At 40.5% G+C, this 27993-nt stretch overlaps 1 protein-coding gene across 2 annotated transcripts in view; it reads left to right on the top strand.

Annotated features, from left to right (window-relative positions):
• Window positions 1-27993, top strand: part of LOC149456385 (calpain-8-like) — a 53822-nt gene that overhangs the window by 8422 nt on the left and 17407 nt on the right. For both annotated transcript variants that reach the window (XM_089685060.1, XM_089685059.1), the window contains exons 4-11: window positions 9305-9438; window positions 14233-14398; window positions 16611-16694; window positions 16787-16872; window positions 19350-19424; window positions 20896-21053; window positions 21445-21620; window positions 25219-25230. In XM_089685060.1, the coding sequence (XP_089541186.1) occupies window positions 9305-9438; window positions 14233-14398; window positions 16611-16694; window positions 16787-16872; window positions 19350-19424; window positions 20896-21053; window positions 21445-21620; window positions 25219-25230 (891 nt within the window). The remainder of the gene's footprint in view (window positions 1-9304; window positions 9439-14232; window positions 14399-16610; window positions 16695-16786; window positions 16873-19349; window positions 19425-20895; window positions 21054-21444; window positions 21621-25218; window positions 25231-27993) is intronic.

Below are 27993 nucleotides of genomic sequence, written 5' to 3'. Positions count from 1 at the left end.
ATTTTGCACAATGTGGAGAATTAACCCCTTAGGTTCCACAGTGAGTATAACAAGCACGCTTTACTGCATATACAGACTGATTTTACTGTTGTGGATTTAGTAACACTTTAAGCTGGCCATATACAGATGGAAATTCAGCAGGAACCAAGCAAATTTCTATCCATCTATGGGCAGGCTGATTGTATGCAAGTCGGTCTATCAATCGACTTCAGTACAGCCAGCCTGTTGAGCTCTTTCGTACAATCATTGCCACTGGCTATAGCCAGCAATACTGATTATTGTATTCTGGCGGCAGGGAAACCTACCACTGTCAGAATATAATAAGGAAGCAGGAGGGATTCCCCCATTAACACTGACAATGTTGATGGGGGGGGGGAATCCAGCAATTTTCTTTCCTTCAACCAGGGGAGGACTGACCATTTGGAAACTCGGGCACTGTCCAAGGGCCCGGGGTCAGTAAGGGGCCCCATGAGGTGCCCTTGGTACCTTTTTCATAGGCCTTTTTGAGTTTGGGCAAGGACACTGGGGCCCCATTATCCCCTATTGCCCGGGGGCCCCATGAGTTGTCAGTCCACCCCTGCCTTCAACCCATGGTTCAAGGAAAGAAAAATGCATAATGTATGGCCAACCTTACTTAGATATTCTCAGTGAGAGGAAATGAAGAGGTGGTAAGATGTGGAAGATGTCACTCCCTCCGGAGGGGCATGTCTCCTCCTCTGTTCTTTTCATGATATATGTCTGGAGTGAGTATTATTACTAATTAGTGGATTTCAGTTGCCGACAGCTTAAAGTATAACTAAAGGCAAAACTTTTTGTTTTGTTTTGGACAGAGAGAAGAAGGCTTAGGACTTTGTCCTCGTTAGGAAGATTCCCCCTCCTCTATTTGGCCTGTTTACCATTATCATAGAAAGTGAAAGTAAAAGAAAATCCAAAATGTTGGGTTGTCCCCAGAAAAGTAATAGAGGGGAAATCTTCCAATGGGGACACTAGTTCTGGTGACCTGGGGGGGAAGGGGGGGTCCCAGAGAAAATTCCTATAATTTGCAGGGATCTCTCCTCATGTCCTGTTTTGGCTATGGGGGAGGAAGTGAAGGGAAATCTCCCCAGTGGGACAAAGAGGGAAAAGATAAACCTTGCAGAGGTTATAACCCTGCCTATCCAACATAAAAAAAAATGTGTCTATAGTTCTACTTTAATACAGAGAGAGTATATTTCATAATGTTACATTCCTTCTGTTGCTGTATATACCGTATTTTTCGCCATATAAGACGCTCCGGAATATAAGACGCACCCAATTTTAAAGGAGGAAAATCTAGAAAAAAAAGATTCTGAACCCAATACATATAGTAATTCATCCCCCATATAATAATTCATCCCCCATATAGTAATTCATCCCCCCTATAGTAATTCATCCCCCATAGTAATTCATCCCCCATATAGTAATTCACCCCCCATAGTAATTCATCCCCCATATAGTAATTCATCCCCCATAGTAATTCATCCCCCATATAGTAATTCATCACCCATAGTAATTCATCCCCCATAGTAATTCATCCCCCATATAGTAATTCATCACCCATAGTAATTCATCCCCCATATAGTAATTCATCCCCCATATAGTAATTCATCCCCCATAGTAATTCATCCCCCATATAGTAATTCATCCCCCATATAGTAATTCATCCCCCCTATAGTAATTCATCCCCCCTATAGTAATTCATTCCCCATATTGTGTCAATTCACTTACCTTTGCTCCGCGTGTTCCTCTCGCCGTGTTCCCGCGCCGTTCCGGTCTTCAGGGCTGATCCACGAGCAGAGGGGGTGATGACGTCAGCGCGCACCGCTGGGTGTACTAAGATGGCCGACCGCTCCAGAGATAGGCCAAAGCCGCGGCCTTTCCTACGGCCATGGCCGCGCCTCACGGATTCTCTCTCTATTCGTCGTATAAGACGCACCAACTTTCCCCCCCCAGTTTTGGGGAAGAAAAAGTGCGTCTTATACGGCGAAAAATACGGTATATGACAGGAATTCATCCCTACAGGCTGGAGTTACTAGTCGGTGTGCTTTCTCCTCTCTATGTATGTAGTAAGTTGGTAGTTAATATTCAAAATGAAAATAAAAGTTTTGCCTACAGTTCTACTTAAGGCTAGGTTCACACTAATGCGGTGCAGTACTTTGTATGTGATTCACACAGAAACCACACTGCATTCCTGTGTAAATCACATGCGATTTGTGTGCAGTGTGATTGGAGCCATACATTATGTGTGGCTCAAATCACACAGCACCCAAACCAAAAAAGGTGCAGGACCCTTTTTTGTGTCAGCACTAGAATCGGATTGCATGGGTATTCTCACCTATGCGATCCGATTCTGCACATCGCACCGCGTTTTGCAGGCCGATTTTGGGGTATTAACTTAACATACACACCTGCAGCGGTTTGCAAGAACAGGGTGCGATTCTGATGCGGTGCGTAATTTGCACAGGAAATGCTGCAAATTCCACACCGTATCAGTGTGAACCCAGCCTAAAGGCTTCATGCGCATGGGTAGAAAAAATGCCATCTTTAAATGTGTCTGCTTTTTTTTTACACCTCTGAAAGCAGCTCTAGTTTATCTGATGTGCATAGGCACATTTTGTCATTAACAGACATATTATGAAGCAGTGATCAGGGGCGTAAAAAGCAAAAGCTCCTAACCAGCGTTCAAAAATGAGTAAGGGCCTAAGCCCCCATATACACCTAAATTTATTCCACCGGGTAGAATAAATGAATATTCTAGCCAACAAATTTAATTTATGCTCAAACACTTCTAAATGCCATACCCACGTAAATATGCATACATATACAGTATTTGATCACCTGCTGATTTTGAAAGTTTGCCCACTCACAAAGAAATGATCAGTCTAAAAATCGAATGGTAGGTGTATTGTAACACTGAGAGACAGAATAGGAACAAAAAATTTAAAAGAAATGCATGTCTAACAAATGATGCTCTGATTTGCATGTTCATGAGGGAACTAAGTATTTAATCCCCTATCATTCAGCAGGATTTCTGGCTACCAGGTGTCTTTCATACAGGTAACAAGCTGAGATTAGAAGCAGTCTCTTAAAGGGAGTGCTGCTAATCTCATCTGGTTGAAAGTGTTGAGGTCAGATGAGACCAAAATAAAGCTCTTTGGTATCAACTCAACTGACAGTGTTTGGAGGAGGAGGAATGCTGCCTTTGACCCCAAGTAGAGGAATTTTTTCTGCCAATTTCTATCAGCATATTTGGAGCAAAAATGCACATGCCTATGTGCTTGTAGCCTTACACCAGCTGCATTCACACCTGAGCATAGAGATTTACTGGCGTTTTTATTCTATAGTTTTTGAGCGTTTTTAGAAGTCTATTACAAGCATTTTACAGCTTCAGGCATTTTTGTTTAGCCAACAGAAAGCAATAGGGGGAGGAAATTAGGGGTGGAGAGCTGCTGTTTGAGCCGAAAATGCACAACAAAATGCTGGTAAAAGTCACGCATTTTCAGGCATTTCTAATGAAGTCTATGGGGCCAAAAATACTTGTATTCTGCCAAATAGAATCTCATGTACTTTGTGGAGTGACAGGCGTTTTGCTTCAGGTGACAAAACGCTCTTATGTGAACAGGGGCCACTGAAATAATTAATGGGATTCGGCTTGTTGAGCATTTTAGAGGTACAAGCTTCAAGCAAAAAAAATTGCTCAGGCGTGATTGCAGCCTTATTTCCCCAGAGTGTCCTATGTAATTGTAGGATTTTTATCATGCTCATTGTAACTAATGGCAGTGATGTCTCTTGTGTCATGGCTGTCAGGCAGGGGCAATATAAAGGGATGGGCTGAGACAAGCAGGTGGAATTGTTTAGTTTAACGTAGGAGACAAGAGCGTAACATGTTAGGAATGCAAAGTAAATGTCAGAAAATATCAGCTATGACACGTTACAAGAATGCTGGGAAGAGTTTATGTGGTGAAAACAGTGAGGCTGTGCAGGCGGCTAGAGAGATATACAGATATTGTCATTATGCAGGACCTTCCCTGTGCGGTTTGGGCTGTATAAAGGGTCACTCCATCTCCGTCTTCATTTTATCAATGTAGGGGGTGGGGTTTCTGTAGTCCAGCAGGAGAGAACTGGTCAGGGCTGACAACACTGGTTGAGATTTATGTGCAGCAAAGTCGGTGTTGTCAGATCAGTTAGGAAGTTGTGTATTCACTGGAAGATTTTCTGTACTTACAAAGCTCTTAAAGGTACAAAACATGGGGGAAATGTGCATATTTTGCAGAGATGTAATAAATGTTTTTTTGTTTTTTTTTACTGTGCCCAGACATACACTTCAATAGCGGGCACTTTCACCCCCATCCTGCCCAGGCCAGCTTTCATCTTTCAGCGCTGTCACATTTTGAATGACAATTGCGTGGTCATGCAGCACTATACCCAAATGAAATTTTTTAATTTTTTTGAGACATTGCTTTCTTTTGGTTATATTTAACCACCACTGTTTTTTTTTTTTTGCAAAACGAAAAAAAAATATTAAAAAAAAAGGTTTCTGTTATATGATTTTGCAAATACTTAGTTTTTCTTCTTCACTGATATGTGCTGATGAGGCTGCACTGATGGGCACTGATGAGGCTGCACTGATGGGCACTGATGAGCACTGATGAGGCTGCACTGATGGGCACTGATGAGGCTGCACTGATGAGGCTACACTGATGGGCACTGATGAGGCTGAACTGATGGGCACTGATGAGGCTGCACTGATGAGGCTACACTGATGAGGATACACTGATGCGCACTGATGAGGCTGCACTGATGGGCACTGATGAGGCAGCATTGATGTGCACTGATAAGCTACACTGATGGGCACTTATGATGCTGCACTGATGAGGCAGCACTGATTTGCACTGATGGGTGGCTCTGATAGCCACTGTTAACCTGTACTGATGGCTACTGATAACCTGCACTAATGGACACTGATGGTGCTGCACTGATAATTAGGTCACTGATAATCAGTGCCCTGATTATCAAGGTAAACAATGTACTCACTGTGTCAGACTGGCCAGTTATCGGCTCTCCTTTCCTCACACAGAGAGTGCGTTAGGAAAGAAATGCTGATAACCAGCATGTCTGTGTACATGTGACCAGCTGTGATTGGACCAGGGGCAGACTGACCATTTGGAAACTTGGGCACTGCCCGAGGGCCCAGGGTCAATAGGGGCCCCATGAGATGCCCCTGGTACCTTTTTCATAGGATTTTTTGAGTTTGGGCAAAGACACAGGGGCCCCATGATCCCCTATTGCCCGGGGGCCCCAAGAGTTGTCAGTCCGCCCCTGGATTGGACATAGCTGATCACATGGTAAAGGGCTGCTCTGATTGGCCCTTTACCATGATCTGTGATCAGCTGTGTCCAAAGGACACCGTGGTCACAGAACGCGCCTGGTGAAGGTGGGCGGGAGGAGTGCATGTGGGAGAACTGGAGAGTTGTACTTTCGGTCAAGAAACAGTTAAACAGTAACTCAACTTTAGCTGGGGAAAAAAAATCCCCTCTGCAAGGATTTTAACTAATTTTTTTTGCAAATTCCTACTTCTTTCTGCTCTGAAGAAAAGGCTGTTCTTTTTTTCATGACAACGTGCAGAGTAAATCTGAACAGGAGTGACTATTTCATTATTATTCAGCTGCTGCACTTTGCAATGCATTCTTTTAGACGTTATTAACCCTTTGTAAGTATCTCACCAAATGAATTTTTTGTTGAAGAGGATGTGTAAAATTTGACTTGGAGTTACCCCTTAAGGTAATACTATATACCCCTCAGTCCACCAAACATAAGTGGAGTGGAGAGAGCGGAAGAAAAATGTAGGACTTTGCTTGTAACTCATAGAGACAATAACCACATAAAAATAATGAAAATTTATTACAAAAGTTAAAAAGTGCAATCCACATGTATAAAGTGTAACCATCAAATCAGGGTTCACTGAAAATCATCATCTCTTACATCATGCCACACAACATGGTTATCAGGGCCTTTGATGGCATCTTTGATCCATGCCTTTTGCAATCTACTCACCTTTCTCAGAATCCACACCCAGATACAAGTGAATAATGCTCGACTCTGACAAATAAATTACATCTATAAATACTCAGTGTATATAAATACTCATAAAATCATAACAAAAATGTAAAAATACCAAAAAGCATAAATCTGCCCCCATCCTCGTGAAGTAGGGGAATAAAAAAAAACCCACACCCACCATTTTATTATCATTCATAAATTTAGCAGGCAATCTGATTACACAAAGGAGAGTTCCTTATAGCAGAACTCCAGGCAAAAACTGCCTTATATGTCTGTGTTGCGGATTTCCTACCTTCACTGAATATGTCCTCCATCTTCTGGTTCACTCAGTAGTTGCTCTGAAATAGCCTATTCATTTTCAAATCAAACCATTAATTCTCTTTGGTTTCCTATTTGTAAGACCAGTGGCTGTTATGCCTCCTATTCTCCCAGCCACTGGTCTTGGCACATCCCTTCTGTAGTTCTTTCTCCAGATAGCAGTGATGTAATTCAGCCCAACCTCCTAACACATTCAGCATGTACAGGCCTAGTGTACCCGCCCACATTCACTACAATTGCCTGCGGTTGATGGGAGCTGTAGTTTCCTTTTACTGCAGAGAGAGAGGAGAGGATATGATGTAATCCCGGCTGTTACGCCTCCTCTTTGGCAGAGCAGATGCTGTTATCTTTTGAATTACAGAGATGAGGTCATGAAAAGTCAATTAGACTTTTCTCCTAAATGGTAAGGATTTTCAAAATGTTATTAACTGTTTAATGTAGGAGGGTGTACTAACGGGTGATTTTTTTGCCTATCTCAGAGTTCTTCTTTGATAAATCTGCAGCACGTTGAAATAGGAGCTAGTGTTATTTATTTATAAGGGAGGATATCAAAATAGCTCCAGACTGGGTGGGTTAATTTACTTTGATTATGCAGATCGTGATAAACTGCTTTCGTAGTGTATTACGATTTTGCACATCTGACAACACTATTGATATTTCAGTGCAGAAAATGCAGAGTTGTCAGCTCAAACAGGAAGTTGGGTGCTCGCTGGATTTCTGTTTTTTTTTCTATGCTTGCAACATTTTTAAAAACATATAGACATACATTTCAAGGTATCTAATCAAAACTGGGCAGCACAGTGGCTAAATGGTTACCACTTCCTCCTGGCAGTACTGGGGTCGTTGGTTCGAATCCCAACCATTGCACCACCTGCCTGGAGTTTGCATGTTCTCCCTCTGCTTGCATGGGTTTCCTCCCACACTCCAAAAGATATGCTGGTAGGTTAATTGGATCCTGTCTAAATTGGCCCTAGAACAGCGAAGGAACTAAATATTTGATCCCCTGCTAATTTTGAATGTTTGCCCACTCACAAAGAAATGATCAGTCTAGAAATCGAATGGTAGGTGTATTGTAACACTGAGAGACAGAATAGCAACAAAAAATTCAAAAGAAATGCATGTCTAACAAATTATGCACCAATTTGCATGTTCATGAGGGAAATAAGTATTAGATCCCCTATCACAAAACATGACTTAGTAGTTGGTGGCAAATCCCTTGTTGGCAATTACAGAGGTCACACGTTTGCTGTAGTTGGTCACCAGGTTTGCACACATCTCAGGAGGGATTTTGGCCCACTCCTCTTGGCAGATCCTCTCCAAGTCATTAAGGTTTGGTGGCTGACATTTTGCAACTCGAACTTTCAGCTCCCTCCACAGATTTTCAATCGGATTAAGGTCTGGAGACTGGCTAGGCCACTCCATGATCTTAATGTGCTTTTACTTGAGCCACTCCTTTGTTGCCTTGGCCGTGTGTTTTGTGTCATTGTCATGCTGGAACACCCATCCACAACCCATTTGCAATGCCCTGGCTGAGGGAAGAAGGTTCTCACCCAAGATTTGATGGTACATTGCCCCGTCCATTTTCCCTTTGATGCGGTGCAGTTGCCCTGTCCCCTTAGCAGAAAAACACCCCCAAAGCAGAATGTTTCCACCACCATGTTTGACATTGGGATGGTGTTCTTGGGGTCAAAGGCAGCATTCCTCCTCCTCCAAACACGATGAGTTGAATTGATGCCAAAGAGCTCGATTTTGGTCAAATCTGACCACAACACTTTCAACCAGTTCTCCTCTGCATCATTCAGATGTTCAGTGGCAAACTTCAGATGGGCCTGGACATGTGCTTTCTTGAGCAGAGGGACCTTACTGGTACTGCAGGATTTCAATCCTTGTCGGCGTAATGTGTTACCAATTGTTTTCTTGGTGACTGTAGTCCCAGCTGCCTGGAGATCATTGACAAGATCCTCATGTGTAGTTCTTGGATGATTCCTCACTGTTCTCATGATCATTGACACTCCATGAGGTGAGATCTTGCATGGTGCACCAGTCCTGGGGAGACTGACAGTTGTTTTGTGTTTCTTCCATTTGCGAATCATTGCACCAACTGTTGTAACCTTCTCACCAAGCTGCTTGGCGTTAGTTTTGAAGCCCAGTCCAGTCTTGTGTAGGTCTACAATCTTGTCCCTGACATCCTTGGACAGCTCTTTGGTCTTTGCTATAGTAGAGAGTTTGGAATCTGATGGTTTGATTGACTCCCTTTAAGAGACTGCTTCTAATCTCAGTTTGTTACCTGTATGAAAGACACCTGGTAGCCAGAAATCCTGCTGAATGATAGGGGATCAAATACTTATTTCCCTCATGAACATGTAAATCAGTGCATAATTTGTTAGACATGCATTTCTTTTGAATTTTTTGTTGCTATTCTGTCTCTCAGTGTTACAATACACCTACCATTCGATTTTTAGACTGATCATTTCTTTGTGAGTGGGCAAACATTCAAAATCAGCAGGGGATCAAATACTTAGTTCCTTCACTGTATGTGTATGTATGAATGTAACTTAGGGACTTTAGATTGTATGCCCCTTGAGGGTTAGGGACTGATGTGAATGTATAATATATATGTAAAGTGCTGTGTAAATTGGCGGTGCTATATAAGTACCTGTAATAAAATAAAAATAAAACAGGCAGATAGCACAAAGGATAATTCCAGATTATAAGTATAGCATGGAAATAGACTTGGATCGGAGAGGGTCATATATTTACAAGGAATTATATCAACAGGTACAAAAACAAACTAAATGAAACTACCCAATCACCTCGCGAGCATCACTAAACCCAGCATTAGTTTCATAATTCAGCTACAACCATGACTCACTGAACTCTATACTAATTTATAATCTGTTTCCCACAGTTCTGGCAGTACGGGCAGTGGGTGGATGTTGTGGTGGACGACCGGCTGCCATCAAAGAAAGGGAAATTGCTCTTTGTAAGGTCAACCGTGGCCTGTGAGTTCTGGAGCGCCCTCCTGGAGAAAGCCTACGCCAAGTAAGTGTGATATGATGCCCCACAATAAGGGAAATTACCATATAAAATTCTCCCCTGAGCTGTAACTTCTACCTTGGCCAAAAATGAGATTGATGAAGGCCCCATGCACCGCGGGGAAGAGAAAAACAGCTTAAAAATGCGTCCAAACCATGCTTTTGCAAATGCATTTAGGTGCATCAAACACTCGGGTGTTTATTAATTTAATTGGCCAGAATATTAACTTGATGTGTTTAGATGCATTTACATGCGTTTACACATTTTTTTGCGTTTTTTTTGCCAAAACACTTCTCTCTTGAATGTGCAAGTGATATTTTTTTAACCTCCTGTAAATGCGTGTATGGAAACATAGGCTAACATGGAGGGGTGTTTAAAGGCAGGAAAAAAGACATCAAATGCCTGTAAAACAGGCATTTTTGAGCTGCAGTTCTATGTTCACAACACTCACTGATGTATAAACATCAGGCATTCCTGGCAGAAAAAAAACGCAACGATGGGCTGTATATCCCTTTTGAGAATACTTGCACACAAGCTTAAAAATTCCTCTAGCTTTATTTTAATGAAGGAAGTTTGGCATATTACATGTTTGTGCATATTTGCACGTATACATCAGGGGCGTCGAAATTTTTTTTAAAATAACTACTTGTCCAAGGGACTAAATCAGGGTCCCAATTTACTTCTTCCTTGTGACAATCTACTTGTCCTGATAAAAAAAGATAATTTTAACCAAAACAATAATTAAATAAGGTTTTACTTTGCTCTGTTTATCTCAAACTCACCTCCCTGCCTCTCTCTAGCACCGCACCCGGGGACTAGCAGGGAGAGGAGAGACCTTGTAGTGTGACGGGCACTGATTGGGCGCTCGTCAGGAAATGGGAGAGTCGGGCTTTCTTAAACCACATCTGCTGAGCGAGTAAATGAGGTGCCGGCCCCAATGAGACAATGAGAAAAAAAAACCCTTTATTCCTTAGGTTACCCACATGGAAGAAAAATATATTTGAAATATACTTTAAAAATATTCTTCCCAAATATATTGCCATATATTTGAAATACTTTTGGCCATATTCAACATATTTATATATATATATATATATATATATATATATATATATATATATGTATATATATATATACATACACACATATATACATACAGTGGGGATCGAAAGTTTGGGCACCCCAGCTACAAATTTGTATTAATGTGCATAAAGAAGCCAAGGAAAGATGGAAAAATCTCCAAAAGGCATCAAATTACAGATTAGACATTCTTATAATATGTCAACAAAAGTTAGATTTTATTTCCATCATTTACACTTTCAAAATAACAGAAAACAAAAAAATGGCGTCTGCAAAAGTTTGGGCACCCTGCAGAGTTAATATCTTGTACTGCCCCCTTTGGCAAGTATCACAGCTTGTAAACGCTTTTTGTAGCCAGCCAAGAGTCTTTCAATTCTTGTTTGAGGTATCTTTGCCCATTCTTCCTTACAAAAGTCTTCCAGTTCTTTGAGATTTCTGGGCTGTCTGTCACGCACTGCTCTTTTAAGGTCTATCCATAGATTTTCAATTATGTTGAGGTCAGGAGATTGTGAAGGCCATGGCAAAACCTTCAGTTTACGCCTCTTGATGTAATCCCCCGTGGATTTTTAGGTGTGTTTAGGATCATTATCCATTTGTAGAAGCCATCCTCTCTTTAACTTAAGCTTTTCCACAGATGGCATCAAGTTACCATCCAAAATTTGCAGAAATTTTATTGAATCCATTTTTCCTTCTACTCGTGAGATGTTCCCTGTGCCACTGGCTGCAACACAACCCCAAAGCATGATTGATCCAACCCCATGCTTAACAGTTGGACAGAGGTTCTTTTCATTAAATTCTGTGCCCCTTCTTCTCCAAACGTGCCTTTGCTCATTCCGGCCAAAAAGTTCAATTTTAACCTCATCGGTCCACAGAACTTGTTTCCAAAATGTATTAGGCTTGTCTATATGTTCATTTGCAAAGTTCAAATGATGATTTTTGCGGTGAGGACGTAGAAGAGGTTTTCTTCTGATGACTCTTCCATGAAGACCATATTTGTACAAGTATCTCTTTATAGTGGAATAGTGTACCACAACTGCAGTGTCTGCCAGATCTTTCTGGAGGGATCGTGCAGTCAAACATGGGTTTTGATTAGTTTTTCTCACAATCCTGCGAGCTGTTCTGTCTGATATTGTTCTTGGTCTTCCAGATCTTGCTTTAACTTCCACTGTTCCTGATGACTGCCATTTCTTAATTACATTCCGAACAGAGGATATTGACATCTGAAAACGCTTTGCTATCTTTTTATAGCCTTCTCCAGCTTTGTGAGCATCAACTATTTTCAGTTTCAGTTTTCTAGACAACTGCTTAGAAGAACACATGGTGCTGATTGTTGGGGCAAGGTCAGATGAGTCTGGGCATTTAAAACCTTTGAGCTTGACATCACCTGGTCTTCCCAGATGATGATTGAGAACAATCCATGACACTGGCAGGTCTCAGCTTTGCAAAGGAGGCAGTGCATGCTATAAATTCTGCAGGGTGCCCAAACTTTTGCAGACGCCATTTTTTTGTTTTCTGTTATTTTGAAAGTGTAAATGATGGAAATAAAATCTAACTTTTGTTGACATATTATAAGAATGTCTAATCTGTAATTTGATGCCTTTTGGAGATTTTTCCATCTTTCCTTGGCTTCTTTATGCACATTAATACAAATTTTTAGCTGGGGTGCCCAAACTTTCGATCCCCACTGTACATACATACATACACTGCATGTTGAAAATGCGTTTTTATTACAAAATATATGAAAAATATTTTTAAAAATACATTTCAAATATACTGTATGTCTTTAAAAATACAAATTTACATTTTTGGAAGGCATTTACAAATATATGTAAAAATATATGTTAAAATGACTTATTTATTTGTTAAAAAATATCCGAAGAATATATTTAAAAAAAAATAGATTTGTATTTTTAAAGACATACAGTATATTTGAAATGTATTTTTAAAAATATTTTTCATATATTTTGTAATAAAAATGTATTTCAACATGTAGTAGATATATATACTGTACCTATAAACTGTACAACTCAGTTGAACAACAAACTGAAATCTTTTAGGTGGAGGGAAGTAAAAATAACAAAATAAAATAACATGGTTGGATAAGTGTGCACACCATTAAACAAATACTTTGTTGAAACACCTTTTGATTTTATTACAGCACTTTTTGGGACGGCACATCTTGACTTGGCAATATTTGGCCACTCTCTCTTGCAAACATTCTCCAAATCTGTCAGATTGCGAGGGCATCTCCTGTGCACAGCCCTCTTCAGATAACCCCACAGATTTTCGATCAGATTCAGGTCTGGTAAACATATCAAAAATACACAATAAAATGTGCTTGATTAAATGTGTTTGATATAGAATGTGCTCCAAAAAACCTTCAGCGCTCCACCGTGAAATCTGTGCACCTCCACCTATGGATAAGGATGGCCGCTCACCTCATAGCATGGACCTCTAAACTAATATAGGTCAACCAAGCAAAATAATTCCATCAAAAAGGATCCAGATGGCAGCAAAGAGTTCATACAGGCACCTCCATAGATGGTGAGTAGCCATCCTTATTCATGGTGGAGCGCTGAAGGTTTTTTGGAGCACATTCTATATCAAACACATTTAATCAAGCACAATAATTGATTGCACTGTCACAATTATAAGGATTTTTATTGTATATTTTTGATATGTTTATATGTACATGAATATTGCGTTTATGAGCTAGCGCTACACTGTTTTTCAGATTGAGATCACTCTTATGCTTTGGAAGCTCTCTGCGGACCATGGCTTTTGCTGTAGGATGCGACTAAGAAAATGTCAGGAAAGACCTACTAGAACAGCTGAACTTTATTTGGGGTTAATCCGAGGCACTTTAAATGATGGCAGGTGTGTACTGACCAGGGGCGGACTGACAACTCAAGAGGCCCCCGGGCAATAGGGGATCAAGGGGCCCCTGTGTCCTTGCCCAAACTCAAAAAAGCCTATGAAAAAGGTACCAAGGGCATCTCATGGGGCCCCCTACAGACCCCGGGCCCTCGGGCAGTTCCCGAGTTTCCAAAAGGTCAGTCCGCCCCTGGTACTAACTCCTATTTCACATGATTTTGAATGTGATGCTTAATTCTAAACACAGCTACATCATCAGTTATAAGAGGGTGTACACACTTATGCAACCACATTATTTTAGTTTTTTATGTTTACCCCCTCCCCCCCTAAAAGATTTCAGTTTGTTTTTCAATTGAGTTGTATAGTTTATAGGTTACATTAAAGGTGGAAAAACTTCTGAAATTATTTATCTTTGTCCCATTTTTTTACATCACAAAAACCTGACATTTTAACGGGTGTGTAGACTTTTTATATCCACCGTATACTCATTCCATTCATCCCAAAAAGTGTAGAACAGCCAGAAAACATGGAGGAGCAGAGGAGTGTGTTAGTTTATGGCCAACAGATGACGTAGAAAGCTTCAGACCTTTGACAGTGAATTGCTGTGTCACCTTTCTAGCTATGCAGTGGATAAGAGTGTGTGTCAATCACAAGTCTTTCTGAACAGAATTTTACATTTGTTGGCAGGTTAACATATATGTATTTAAACAGTTTCTAAGCAGAAACATAATTGATATACCAATTTTCACTAGGAAAGAAATTGCACAAAAGTCTGCTCTTTGCTGTTATATTGTTTCAGTAATGGAATAGTTATAGACACCATTTACCTCTTGTTTTATCACACAGGCTGAATGGCTCCTATGAAGCTCTAAAAGGCGGCTTACCTTTGGAAGCTCTTGAAGACTTCACTGGAGGTGTTGGTGAATTATATTACTTTGAAAATGCACCGAGCAATTTGTTCCAGATCATTCGTAATGTCTTGAAAGCAAAGTCCCTGGTCACCTGCAGCACTGTGAGTCCCATCTTTTTTTCTTTAAAAATAATTCTATAGTTGATAAAAAAAATCTCCTAGCAGAGACAAGTCTATAAAGCATAGTATACCGTACAGATGCTGTAGACAGTGCTAAGCCCTTAGCATCATGTAAGTCCTCTGGGGCTGATTTACTAAAACTAGTGCAAAATCTGGTGCAGATGTGCATGACAGCCAATCAGCTTCTAACTTCAACATGTTCAGTTATGCTTTGACAATAACACCTGGAATTTGATTGGTTTCTATGCAGAACTACACCAGATTTTGCACTCTCCAGTTTTAGTAAATACAAAAATTGCTGCTCTCAATTTTTATTTGTAAAGATTTTACACAAATAACTGTCATTCAACCATTGGGTTGTACAAAGCAAAAATGATCCGATTCCCCCATCCACACATTCAATGTGGATGAGGGGGCTCTTTCCCACTGTGATACTGCATTCTGTTGGCTGGGAGCCTTCCCCACCATCAAAATACAATGATCAGTGTTGCCAGCTATAGCTGGTGGCACTGATCATTAGGGAAAAACCCGACGGGCTGGTGTTACACAAGTCAATTAATAGATGGATATGTGTACAACCAGCCTGCCCATACATGGAGCAAAATGTGGCCATTCCCTGCTGAACTGGCCAAATCTGGATCCATGTATAGCCAGCTTTAATCTGTACATTGAAAATGTTGGAGCTGAAGTTTAATCCATTTATATTTTGCTTTACCTTTGCGGTTCCTTCTTTCTCCTCCTATAACATGTCAATTCAAATTTTAAATACAGGCGTACCTCGGTTTACGAACGCCTCGGTTAACGTAATTTTCGGTTTACGAATGAAAATCCATTGAAAATAATGCCTTGTTTTACTAATTTTTTTCACAATAGGAAGCAAGTTTCCCCAGGATGCAGTGCACCTGGAAGGTTTATAGCGCAGGCCCTGTGCCATTAAAGTGTACTTTATAAAGAGTCTTGAACAGATAAGAATTTTTTTTACTTTTTTTTGACCTCCGGAATGGATTAATTGGTTTTCAATGCATTTACAAATTTTTTTCACAATAAGAAGCAAGTTTCCCCAGGATGAATTGCGCCTGGGAGGTTTATAGTGCCAGCCCCGTGCATGCTGGAGTCTGTGGGTAGCATGTGGCGTCGAGCGTGGAGGTGTTGGAGTGGTTTTTGCATCATTTTCTGGAACTTTTTAAACATGTCCCTGTAGAGTATTTATGCCTTTAAAGTGCATTTTATAGAGTTTTGAACAGATAAAAGACTTTTTTTAAACTTTTTTCTGACTTCTGGAATGGATTAATTGGTTTTCAATGCATTCCTATAGGAAAACGCGTTTCGGTTTACAAATTTTTCACAATACGAAACGTCCCGGAGAACGCATTAAATTCGTAAACCAAGGTACGCCTGTAAAACCTTTGCATTTTCATTACTTATATGATTTTAGACCCAGCGATGTCATCCCCAGGGGCGGACTGACCATTCGAGCACTCGGGCACTGCCCGAGGGCCCGGGGTCAGTAGGGGGTCCCATGAGATGCCCCTGGTACCTTTCATTGGCTTTTTCAAATTTTTTTTGGGTGTGGGTGTGGGTGGGGACACAGGGGCCCCATGATCCCCTATTACCCAGAGGCCCCATGAATTGTAAGTCCGCCCCTGGTCATCCCTGTGTGTCTATGCTTCTCTATGCTCTGCAGTCAGATCATGGCTGGTGGGAGAGGCAGCAGGGCACTGTACAGCACCCTGCCTCAGTATTCCTCTCAAGAGTCATCAGTCCTGATGCAAGAAGTGAGCTGGCTCTTGGGAGGAGTTATGCCAATATAAAGTCTTAACAAGTGGATGTCAGTCTAGAGGAGTGGGCAAACTGTATTTGCATGCAAACTGCCCTAGGTAACACCCAAATGTGATGTTGGTCCTCCATGCTTTAAAGAACCAAAATCCTGTGAATAGCTACAGTAGGGCTGGTGAAAAAGCTTAGAGGATACTGGGTATCCTCTAGCCAGTTAATGACATGCTGCAACTTCTAATGCACACTGTAAGAAGTTCAGAGCTTGCAGTGAAATTAGAGTAAGCAATTACATTAAAGAAAAGTAGCCTGTGCAACTGTACTGAGACTGAATACAAGGTTGGAGTTCAGCCTAAAAAAAATTAAAATTTTGCATGTTCCCCTTAAATCTAATAATGATCCTACTTTTTCTTTGTAATAGAAATCGAACGCTGGTTCAGGTGAAATAGTTGTGAGCACCAATGTTGTGAAGAATCACGCGTATTCTCTGACCGGTGCTGAAGAGGTAAAGAATCAGCAGCTGCCATGTTCACTGATTTGTGAGATGTGGTTCAGAGATATAATGTCCCAGTTTATGTGCTGTGGTTTGTGCTTCAGGTCAGCTATCGTGGAAACAAAGTGCAGCTTGTCCGAGTGAGGAATCCCTGGGGTTTTAAAGAGTGGAATGGCGCATGGAGTGATAAGTACGTTCTATTGAGTTGATGTGGTCTGTCTACCCAGATGATGTGGTCAGTCTATTCAGTTAATGTTGTCACGCTATCCACTTGATGTGGGCAGCGCACCTAGTTCATGTGCTCTGTCCACCACTTGATATAGTAAGTTGACATGATCAAACAAGGATCTCACATACAGGACCACCCATCCATATTTTCATTTACATTTCATGAACTTTTGAGTGGACTTTATAAGTCAAATCCATTTCAGTACAAAGACTTTTTTCAGCAATCAGATTTAAACTCTCAAACTTTAGCTGATATTTTCCTGAGGAGGTTTGACTTCGGACTTTCGGGAAAGAAAGGCAGCTCTTGGTGGTGACATTTTGATGGATCAGGCTGAATAACCACATGTAAAAAGTGAATAAAACATATTTAAAATATCCACAAGCCCCAACCAGATTCACAGCTCCTCAGTCTGAGTTTACTTTTTAATACTTTTTTGAAGTTTCTTAATATAAAAGACTTCCATGGATGCCAGCCAAGTTCAAGTCTATTTTAAAACCTACCATCTGGAAAGAAAGTGAGGGAGATCTCCCCCAATGGGACACAGAGGGTAATAAAATCCCAATGCAAAAAGGAAGACATGAGATCGAAGTGCCAAGTCAAGATACACATTCATTCTAATGTAAAATGTTGTAGAAGTTTGTTCAAAATGTTCAGCACACTTCGAGCGTCAAGCTTCACAGCCTCCAAATTCACCCCCTGGAAAGAAAGTGAGGGAAAGCTTCCCCAATGGGACACAGAGGGCATCAAAATCCCAATGAAAAAAGTGCCAAGCAGACGTGTATTTCGGTTTGTTACGATCTGTTTTTCAGATGAAAATTTCATTTTCAAAGATTCAGATGTATGCAAATCTCCAAATAGACATAGTAATGAATGTCAACAAATCTGAAAAAAGTAATAACGAAATTAACGAATGCATTAATTTCATCCGTTTCATTTGTATGATGTCACATGGGGAAATTAATTCAATTTTCTAATTCGTTCTATAATTCAGATAATGAATGGATCCAAATTTTGTTAATTTGGATGTACATGATGCCAGTCGATATTGTCCAATCAGCTCATGGCATTTCTCTTGATGGGTTGGACTAGCATCCAAAAATATAGAATCCTTCTGATTCGAATCAGTCCGATTTGTTAATATATTGAAAATATAGCAATCTTCCTGAAAATTTTTAGAATCCACCCGGACCAACCAATATAAGAAATGAATACAGAAGATACAAAACTAATTCCGAAAACGAATCTGGTCAACAAAACGAATATGACGAAAATAAATTCTTCAATGAACTAGTGCATGTGCAATGAAAATTTCCGGCATACACATCTAGTGACAATACATGTTTATTCCAATGAAAAATCAAGTAGAAGATTGTTCAAGAAAGCCAACATGTTTCAAGAATCAAACTTCACAGCCTTCATAAGGGTCTAAGAGGATGGATCAAAAGAATGTGGTAAATAGCCTGATTTAGGGTCGAATTGGGCTGAAAAGCATGTCCTTGTCACAGCATGAACAGCCAGCTTGAATTTGGTTGGATGTAATTATGATCCATTTTCTTGGCCTTTCTTTATGTCTGTGACCTGAGATATTTGAGAAATATCCCCTCAATTCCTTTAATGGAGTTTGGCTTTAAAAGATAGGTTCATCTCTAAAAAGAAAAAAATAATAAATGCACATTTTTTGCAGGTAAAAAATATGCATTTATTATTTTTCTTGTTTGGAGCTTGTGAAGCATTGCACCTACAATCAGCAGATCGTGTGTATAATGCCACGGTCCTGCAGACTGTCTGTGTAGCTGTCTGCCCATACCTCCAATATAGGCAGGCAGTTTCACTGTAACAAGAAGCTCAATGAACTACCTAGAGTACGCAACAGCGCCCTTGTAGTGAATTGAGAACTACAAGCCAACAGCTGCAAAGGCTGTTGGTACTTGTAGTTTTTAGATTCACAGAACACTGTGAATAAATGATGCAACCAGGAAGAGCAGACCAGGCAGTTTTTTTAGATTTTGACAGTGAGCTTGGGTAGAAGATCCCTGCTCATAGTCAAAACGGGGACACAGGGGGGAGGGGAGTGCATCTGTACCATGTTACACCCTGAATATGGTTGTAGCATATAACATGTTACAAAAGGTGATCTTATCCTTTAAAGTGACGCTGTCATCACAATGTCACTTTTAAAAAAAAAAGTTTGTAAATAAAAGGCCAATATACTAAATTTTCTGGTGGCCTGTATGTTTAAAGGCCAGAACTTCACAGCTCCCTGAATCTTTAAAAATTTATTTTTTAAAGGCGAGTATTTCAGTTTAATTTTTTTTTTTAATCTCTCGATAGATCCTTTTTTTGATTGGAATTCTGCTTTAAGTAAAATGGATTAATACTGTATTCTGTGTTTAAACAAGTTTAGCAAATGAAATTTTCATTATTTGTACCTCCTACAGTGCTCCAGAATGGAATGACGTTGAACCAGAAGTTAAAGCTCAGCTGAATCTACAGTGTGATGATGGAGAGACCTGGTGAGTTGAGGAAAAATATATAGTGCACCGTCAAAAAGTTCACCTGCTGTTTCATGATCAAATTTAATTTACAGACTCTAAAATGTGTATAAAATGCTTGTTTTATGCACACTAATACATTCTCTGTGCAAGCCTAAAATAGATCTAAACCCAATCAATAAAATCTCGTAGAAGTTTTAAAGTATCACCTTCTCTTAAAAATCATTATCACTACCAATTACCCCAGGGGACCAAGTGCATGGAGCATGAAAAGCACGTGGCACGTGGTCCCATTCTGATATGTGCTTTCGTTCATGGGCTAGTTTGGTAAATAAAATGCCCCCAGTACTGTCCTTCCATATGGTCACAATGTGAAGAATACTTAATGAGAATTGATTGACAGCACTTGTCTCTGGCAGTTGGAACATGTTGGAGTCAAGTGCCGTCATCCAGCACAGCAGGGGAAAGGGGTGATCTCCATTCATAACACAAGCCATTTGAAAAAGACCAATTAGCACTAGAGAGGCTGCGTGATCTATCTGTGAGTTGTCAGCAGGGGTGGACTGACAACTCATGGGGCCCCCGGGCAATGGGGGATCATGGGGCCCCTGTGTCCTTGCCCAAACTCAAAAAAGTCTTTGAAAAAGGTACCAGGGGCATCTCATGGGGCCCACTAATGACCCCGGGCCCTCGGGCAGTGCACGAGTTTCCAAATGGTCAGTCCGCCCCTGGTTGTCAGTAAACATCCACTGCATGAGCAGATAGATAACCCAGCCCCACCAGTAATGATTGACACAGAGTACAGGAATTGCAAATAGTAAATGCCATTAGTAGTAAACAATTCCCTGTGTCTACAATGAGAATCTTAGAGAGGAGGCAGTGCCTAGTGCTGTGCTGTAGCTTCAACTTTGGCTAACCCATAAATTGGGCTTCAGCCTGGGGTGTAGCTATAGCACAAACGGAATCAAAAAGTATGTTTAATGCACAATGGGGCTATAGATCACAATGGGATCAAGGGCTACATGCACTTGGTCCCCTGTAAATTTAAACTTTTTAAAATCTTTTTTTAAATTGATCTCCACAAATTTTCCCTGCACATTGACACCCTGTCACATGTATCTTTGGGTGAGACTGCATGCGGCCATGCCAACACATATTGCTTAGGTATGGCCCAATGTTACCACTATCAGGGGGACAGTCCAGAGCAAGGATGTAAAGTTAACATATACACAATGTAGCTGAAAGAGGCTGGAGGAGATCGGCATCTCTGAGATGCAACAAAGGATAAAAAAATGTAAACAGTCTGTGATAATGTTTTGTGGTATACAATTTACATCTACTTTAATGAATCATTAGCAGCCTGAGATGACCCATGGACTTTTATAGAGGCAAGAAAAGCATTATCATTGTACTGCACTACAAAGTTGGAAGGAAACATAAAATTAAATAAATATTCTGTATATAGTCTGTCAGTATTTTTTGTGTTTTGCAGGATGCCTTTTTCTTCCTTCTTGGATGAATTCTATCGGGTAGAAATCTGCCACCTTAATCTGGACAATGTATGTTGTAATGAAAAACATAAGTGGTGTCTAAGTAGATTTAATGGAAAGTGGACATCAGGAGTGACCGCTGGAGGATGCAGAGACAACTGTAAGAATCACAAATTCCTCTCACAACCTTTTCCTACTCACCACAATATTGTTTGCAAAGCCCAATAAATCTAGCTCAAAATTTCAAAAAGCAAAATGTACAAGAAAAGTGACCAAATGCCCATTTGTCCATTGATGATCCTAGTTCTTTCTTTTCCTCCTGTAAGCTCACATAAGTACTCCTCAACCTTCAGCTTATCAAGCAAGCATTCCCGTGACAGCCTGACTTCAGCCTGCAGTTGGTGCATGGCTACTCGAATAAAGCAAGATTTCAAGTTGTTACTATAGTTGAATTAAAAGATTGAGTTTTGAAGAAATTTTGATTAATTTCTTTTAAGCCATTCTATATTTTATAGCATTCTTCTAATTATTCTCTTATTTTTCTCTGACAGTGACGTTTTGGACCAATCCACAGTTTCGGGTCACTCTGGAGGACCCTGATGAGGATTGCAAAGCAGAGAGTGGGGAGCCACGCTGTACAGTGCTGGTCAGTCTGATGCAGAAGGAGCAACGGAGAAAGAAACCACAGGGAGGGAACATGTTAAGAATTGGCTACTACATATACAAGGTTAGTTCTACATGTAATTCTGGGCTGTCAGCTTTCAACTCACATAGAGCAGCTTTACAAGGAAATTGTAACGGTCTAGGACCAGTTTAAAGTTGGTAAATTCCTAAACAGATGTTTTACGCTTACTATACACACAGTCTTTCTTTTATGAATGAACGTTTAAATCATGGAAATGAATTCCCAAAGCACTTTAGGTTATCTAAAGGGAAGGGGAAGAAGCAGTTACTATATCTCCTTTCAGACAGGCTATCTCTCATTGAAACCTCAGATGAAGCTGTACAGTGGGAGGAGAGAGGGGGAAGAGTCATTGGCCTGACTCCTTCAGTTGAGTGTGTTAAATTCAGCTTGAACTATTGAAATCTGTAAACAACAAGCTTTGGCTGACTATATATAAAATGAGAAGCTTAATGTTGTACAAATACAGTTTTAAGCACGTGTCATTTTTAAAAGACAGGATCTACTGAGGTTTATCATTGCATATATGATCTGGTACCCATTCAGATCTACGCTTTGCAGTAGCACGCAGTAAAAGTAGTTACCACAACACATGCCAACTCTTGTACCATTCATTTTGGATGGCACCCAACTCACTAAACCAACACATCTGCATATGGGGATCTGCATTGTGATTTTAGTTCTGTTGTCCATTGTGGTGTATAGTCATTCAGATGAGTAGGCTGCCTTAATGCAATGCTTGGTAATACGTGCGGTAACGCACAGTAGAGCTGGCCATGCATTATTCAATCTTCTTGTGCAATTTTCTTTTAGATTTACTAAAACTAGTGATTCACCGATATATCAGTGGCCGACATGTATTGGCTGGAAATATTGTAATCAGCGTTTTGTAGACAGGAAAAAAGGTGGTGATAATGGCTGCTGAAAATGTGCGATTTAACCGTGATTTTACCTGCTACTTTGACACAATTTTACCTGGAATTTTACAGCAATTTTGCAGTGATTTTACCATGTTTAGCGTGCGTTTTTCATAGGTCATGTTTTGCAGTGCATTTTGTGTTTTTGCATGCACGTTTTTGAAGCGTTTTTTGAATATTTTTTTTGGCAAATTTGTTGCTGGGCAGATTAAAAGGGCAAAACAGGCGGTCCATCTGCATGCCATCGCTGCCTCAGCTCCTGTTCTGGTCCTTTGACATCCTTCAGCCGGCCCCGGACTTAGGAAAGGAGAGGATTCCCCCTAATATCGAGGAATATACTGGTCCTGGATTCACAATTACTGTACTTCGGATAGGCCTGTATTTTATCTTCCTATGTGAGTGCAATTTATGTTGCCTTTTTAATAAATGTTTACAGGCTACACTCAGTGGCGCCTCTCTCCATTTTTTCCTTGCATGTGCTTTGGAGATTGCTTCTTCGTGACGACAGGAGGCTTGCCTTGAAGTGAGATCTGTCAGATGTCCCCATATCCCCATATACCCCTTCTACCCCAAGGGATCATCCATTTTGCACCAACACACCTCCTTGCTGCGTTTTCAATGCACTTCAGGCCTGGTTCATACCAATGTAATTTGTGTTTTGTCCATTTTGCAGTGTGTTTAGCATTTTTTGATGCATTTTTTTAATGTTTTTTTCAAGGCCAACTTATTGCTGGCCAGATTTAAAAACGCAAAATGCATAAAAATGCAGCAAATGTGTGAAAATGCACTACACACGTTTTCTGCAGGGTCTCCATTGTCCTGTTGAACCAAAAACTCAACATTTTGCTCTTAAAAAAGTGCCTGACCTTTTCCAAAAATTCAGAAGCTCAAAAAAAGATGTGAATGTGTCCCATAGGAAACCATGTTAAATGGATTGTAGTGCACTTCTGCATAAAGCCCTAAAAAAACATTGTTGTGAACCAGACCTCAATGGGGAGGCACGTTTTTGGTGTGTTTTTTTAACTCTCCAAATATGCACCAAAAATGCAGCAAGCAGGATTTTTAATACTTCAAGGGAAGCGCAATGGACCAGTGCGAAGACATACATTAAACTTAAAGAGATGCATTTTTCTTGAGCTTTTCTTTTGCCTTTTTTTAACACAAAAGCGTTGCAAAAACTGCAACCTATTGACCGAAAGATGCTGAAAATAAATTCATGATATGAATTTAAAAAGTTTAATATAATACAATTATATAATAAAAAATATGTATTTTTTAAAAATGTCCATTTTGGTTTCAGTTTTCGGCCAAATGCATCCTGAATTTTCGGTTTCGGTCCAAGAATTTTCATTTCGGTGCACCACTAACCAAAACCATATAATATAAGGTCAAACCTAAACAATTTCAATTTCTATGCAATCAGGCAGGCCCTTGCACTACATCGTTGAAGGTAAATCTAAAGGAAATTGTACAAGAAAATTGTATAATGTATACCCAGCTTAAAACACCACATCAGACTGGATATAATTGCAAAGCTAAAATTCAGGCACTACAGTAGATGAACTATAAAATTGGCACCCCAGCTCCCCTCCCCGTTTAATCACATTTTTTCTATTACATTGGATAAGGAAAAACAATTTAAATTTTAAGGAAACATTGTATTTAAAGAAGCAAATTTATAGAAACTATATTACATGACTCACTCAGTCACTGTCGTAGACTCGTCACATATGCCCACTTTTTTTATCAACGCTCAATATGTGCAGACAGAACCGTATCTCGGCTGGCTGCAGTGGCTGGCAGGCAGCATCATCACTGTGGATGGCAGACGTATCAGAGGACACGTCTGCTGCAGCCGCTGCAGTGATCTTGTGATCGATTTATTACCCTTGTTCATTTATTATAATGTAACGTTGTAAGCCTCATTTTGGCGCCCCTGTACCCTGGCGCCTGGGTACATATGAACCACCCTGCCCCCCCGCTACGCCTCTGGTACCTTATTACTAGTCAATACAATCCCCAGTCTCTGCAGACTTTGAGTGGCGTATATATAAAAGGTATACCACACTGTACTCAATTTTTTTCCCTACAAGAACATTAGTTCTATAGATTTCCAGTCTTGCTAACCACTCTTGCACTTGTGTCTTCTTTCAGCTGACATACTAGTCAGAGTTCAGCCCCCTGTAGGCCAAGAGGAGAAGGCCTGATGTTACCATACTGGAGAAGCAAACTGAGGACTGGGGTGGCCATGAAGCTCTGAGTCAGGGGCAACTTAATACAGTTAAAGGGACACCCCTTTAACTGCCCAGAATTCTCTTTATACAGCCCTTATGCATTCTCTACCACTAAAATGCCATGAAATGTGATCCCTGTCTGTTGGATATTTGCCTGTTCTGTAATGTAGTGCTGCCATTATAGTGTTGCAGTGGGAGTTTTTTTGCTAGGAGAACCAATGTAAACCAGCATGGGAGAGCAATTTTATTCATTAATTTTAGATATGTAGAATGATATCTGCAACATCACTGGGAATATCTTAGAAAATGTATTGTTTACTTAGGTGGTCCCTGAAATTCAGCTTTAATAATAATTTTGTATAGTGGATGTTTTAATGTCTTTGTAATGTATTATATCACTTGGATAGTTGATCATGTGTAGATATCATTGTTGCTATTGATTATAGTAATTTGTATTATAGTTACACAATTCTATTATTATATCTTTTTCAGGTCCCTAAACAGGTATGAAATTCATTTTTACCTCTCCTTGCACATGCCGTCCAACTTGGTATGGTAAAATGGTAAAGAGCAGCCTTTCTCTGTTTCAATATGTTTTATTGTTTTAAATAACATAAAGACACAGGCATTCATGTAAGTAGGCTCTCAGTACAGAGGTTGAGAAAGGAAGGGCGATTATAAATTGAAAGTCTTGAAGCCCATACTCTATATACAGTTCATTTATGGGGAGGTGCAGTTGCAGTAAAACTTGGAATTTGTATTGAACAGAATACCGACATTACAAACACCCAGGCAGGAGAGCAAAGCTAGGGAAATAACTCACAGCTCAGCACAGTCAGTTGTTGCTGAGGAGAGGTGCCGACAACGTATACTTCAGAGGGTGAAGTGGTGTTCGATCCCAAGAGGGGAAGCTCCTTTCCAAGATATCAAGTCTTTAGCCTAGCCTTCCTCATCAGGAACCTTTCCTACCGCTAATTACTTTCCCTAACAAGTGGCATCTCTCTGCATGCGCACTAGCCACATGCAAAGTGCGTGCCAAATCTCGGGTGCATGGACTTAAATAGACCCTGTTGACCCAAGATGGCCACCAAGGGTGACCTGGCCGCAGCATAGCCAACTGGAACTCTGCTCCATTGACCTAGGAAACCATAGAGAAACAGTTTTTCCCTTGGATTTCCTCTCCGGGTAGTGGTACCACTCGGATCGAGTGCCACCTACATCGGAGAAAACAGGCTGCTCCTGCCTACACATTCAATTAAAGAATGAGCAAACACAAACCCCCCCAATTCTTGACACCCACATGGTGTCCAGTTAATGGGTACCACTATATTAGTCCAACTTCCAAACAAGAAATGCACAAGCAAATATAATCAATCAGCAAGTAAATGCTAAGAGAGCAATGGAAAAGTAGAGAAAATAAAGAAAAAAAAAATAAGAGAAATAACAAGATAGAGTAAGAAAAAAAAGAGGATGAAGAGTATAAGGAATTGCCCTCCTTTGGTCTATGTTCCACACTTCCCTCTCCGCAAGCCTAGTCAGTGGATTGTATGTAATGTAAGAGCACCTTTCTCAATCAGGGTTCTGTAAAACCCTGGGGTTCCTCCACAGAATGCCTGGGGTTCCTTAAAGGATGAATTGATCATATACTGCGTGATGGTACTTGCAAAATTTCAGTATTAACAACACTTAGCATAAGGCACTGACCATCTAAATGTAAAACAGGGCTTTCTTTCAATTGACCACCACTGTGAGTGGTCTCCAAAGTGGACCAAAGAAGGGAGCCAATGGCTCCTGCTGCTGTATCTGAGCCAATGAGGAGAGAGAGCCACTGCTCTTGTGCACATTGCTGGATTGAGCTCATGCTCAGGTAAGTATGGAGGGAGGGAGGGGGGTGCTCGGGTGAGAGCAAACACACAAAAGGTTTTTTACATTAATGCACAGAATGTATTAGGTAAAGAAACCTTCTAGCTTTACAACCACTTTAAATACACCCATGTGAACAAGGTCTTAAACTGTCCCAATGCTCAAAAATCAGGTTTCAGTCAGTTTATATTGGTTTAGAAACACCTGCTGTGTGCTTACATTAGAGGGCTGGAAGTCTGCCAAGATTCTGGTGCAACAGAAAGTAAAAGAAGAGGAGCTAAAATTTCATTGTCACTATTTTGAAGATCAATTACTGCACAATGCATACAGCTCTCGAGGTGAATGAGGACTAATTTTACAGGGCTTTACCTACTTGTTCAAAGCAACGTGCATGTAAAGTCCAAACTTGCTTCATTTTAGTATTAGATGGTGCGAAAGGTTATAACACCTGGCTTGTTTTTATTGCTGACACGCTGCTAGGAAGGTCCACTCTCTCAACTGGTCTGAATGACCATTGTCTCTAGAACTGAACTTTTTGAGTTGTCGAAAGAACAGGCGGTGATTAGAAATCTTCCAATGGAGACCCCTGTTGTCATGACAGTTGTCTAAGAGGGAATATGCCCCACTTTGGAGAGATCATATCTGCATCTCTAGGACAGGAAGTGAAGGAAGGAAAAACTCTCTGATAGAACATAGACAGAAAAATAACTCGACAGACTCTAAAGTGCTTGTTTATGAGGCACCTGAGATGAGATCACTCTGGCTAATATGACAGGTGCTCTTTAAGTTTAGTTCATTGGGATCCTTCCATATTCAGAAAAGTAAAGTGTAAAGCAGTGCGGCGCTTAAACCAAAAGAAAAATATTGCATCAAATTACATATTCTTATATTTTTCCCTTTCACCACCGTATATTATATAGCCCAGACAGCCATACCACATATAGAAAATAATAAATTATAGGCTGGTGGTATTATATACTTAAAGAACTTCTCATGCACTATGGTGACTTAAAACACAATAAAGTGAATAGTGCCCATGTGCATAAAATATCATGCAGGTGTGAACTGCAAGTGCCAATCCTCAGGTAGGTGGAGTGCCCCCTCACCTTCCTGCCCAGGCCCCTAATGAGCCTTTTAGTATATTATGGATCTTTCCCCTGGAGTTGGATGGGTCCTTCAGATGGTTGGTCCTTCAGGAAATAGTGGTGGGACTCCCCTCCTCTTGTCTCTTATCTCGGATCGTTGGTAGTACCGATAAATATCCCTCCCAAGTGGTCACCAGTAAGGCAAAAGAACTTACATAGTGTAAAACCGCTTTATTAGATCAATAATAAAAACAGAGATCGACTCACATGCTCATTCATTACTAACAGGCCTTCACACCACTCAAAGGGTGTACTGCAT

The sequence above is a fragment of the Staurois parvus genome, unplaced genomic scaffold (assembly GCF_062004578.1).
Source record: "Staurois parvus isolate SC_StPar_1 unplaced genomic scaffold, SC_StPar_1.0 ptg000362l, whole genome shotgun sequence".
Taxonomy (NCBI): Eukaryota; Metazoa; Chordata; class Amphibia; order Anura; family Ranidae; genus Staurois; species Staurois parvus.
The sequence above is the reverse complement of the archived record's forward strand: the minus strand, read 5'-3'. Positions and strand labels throughout refer to the sequence as shown.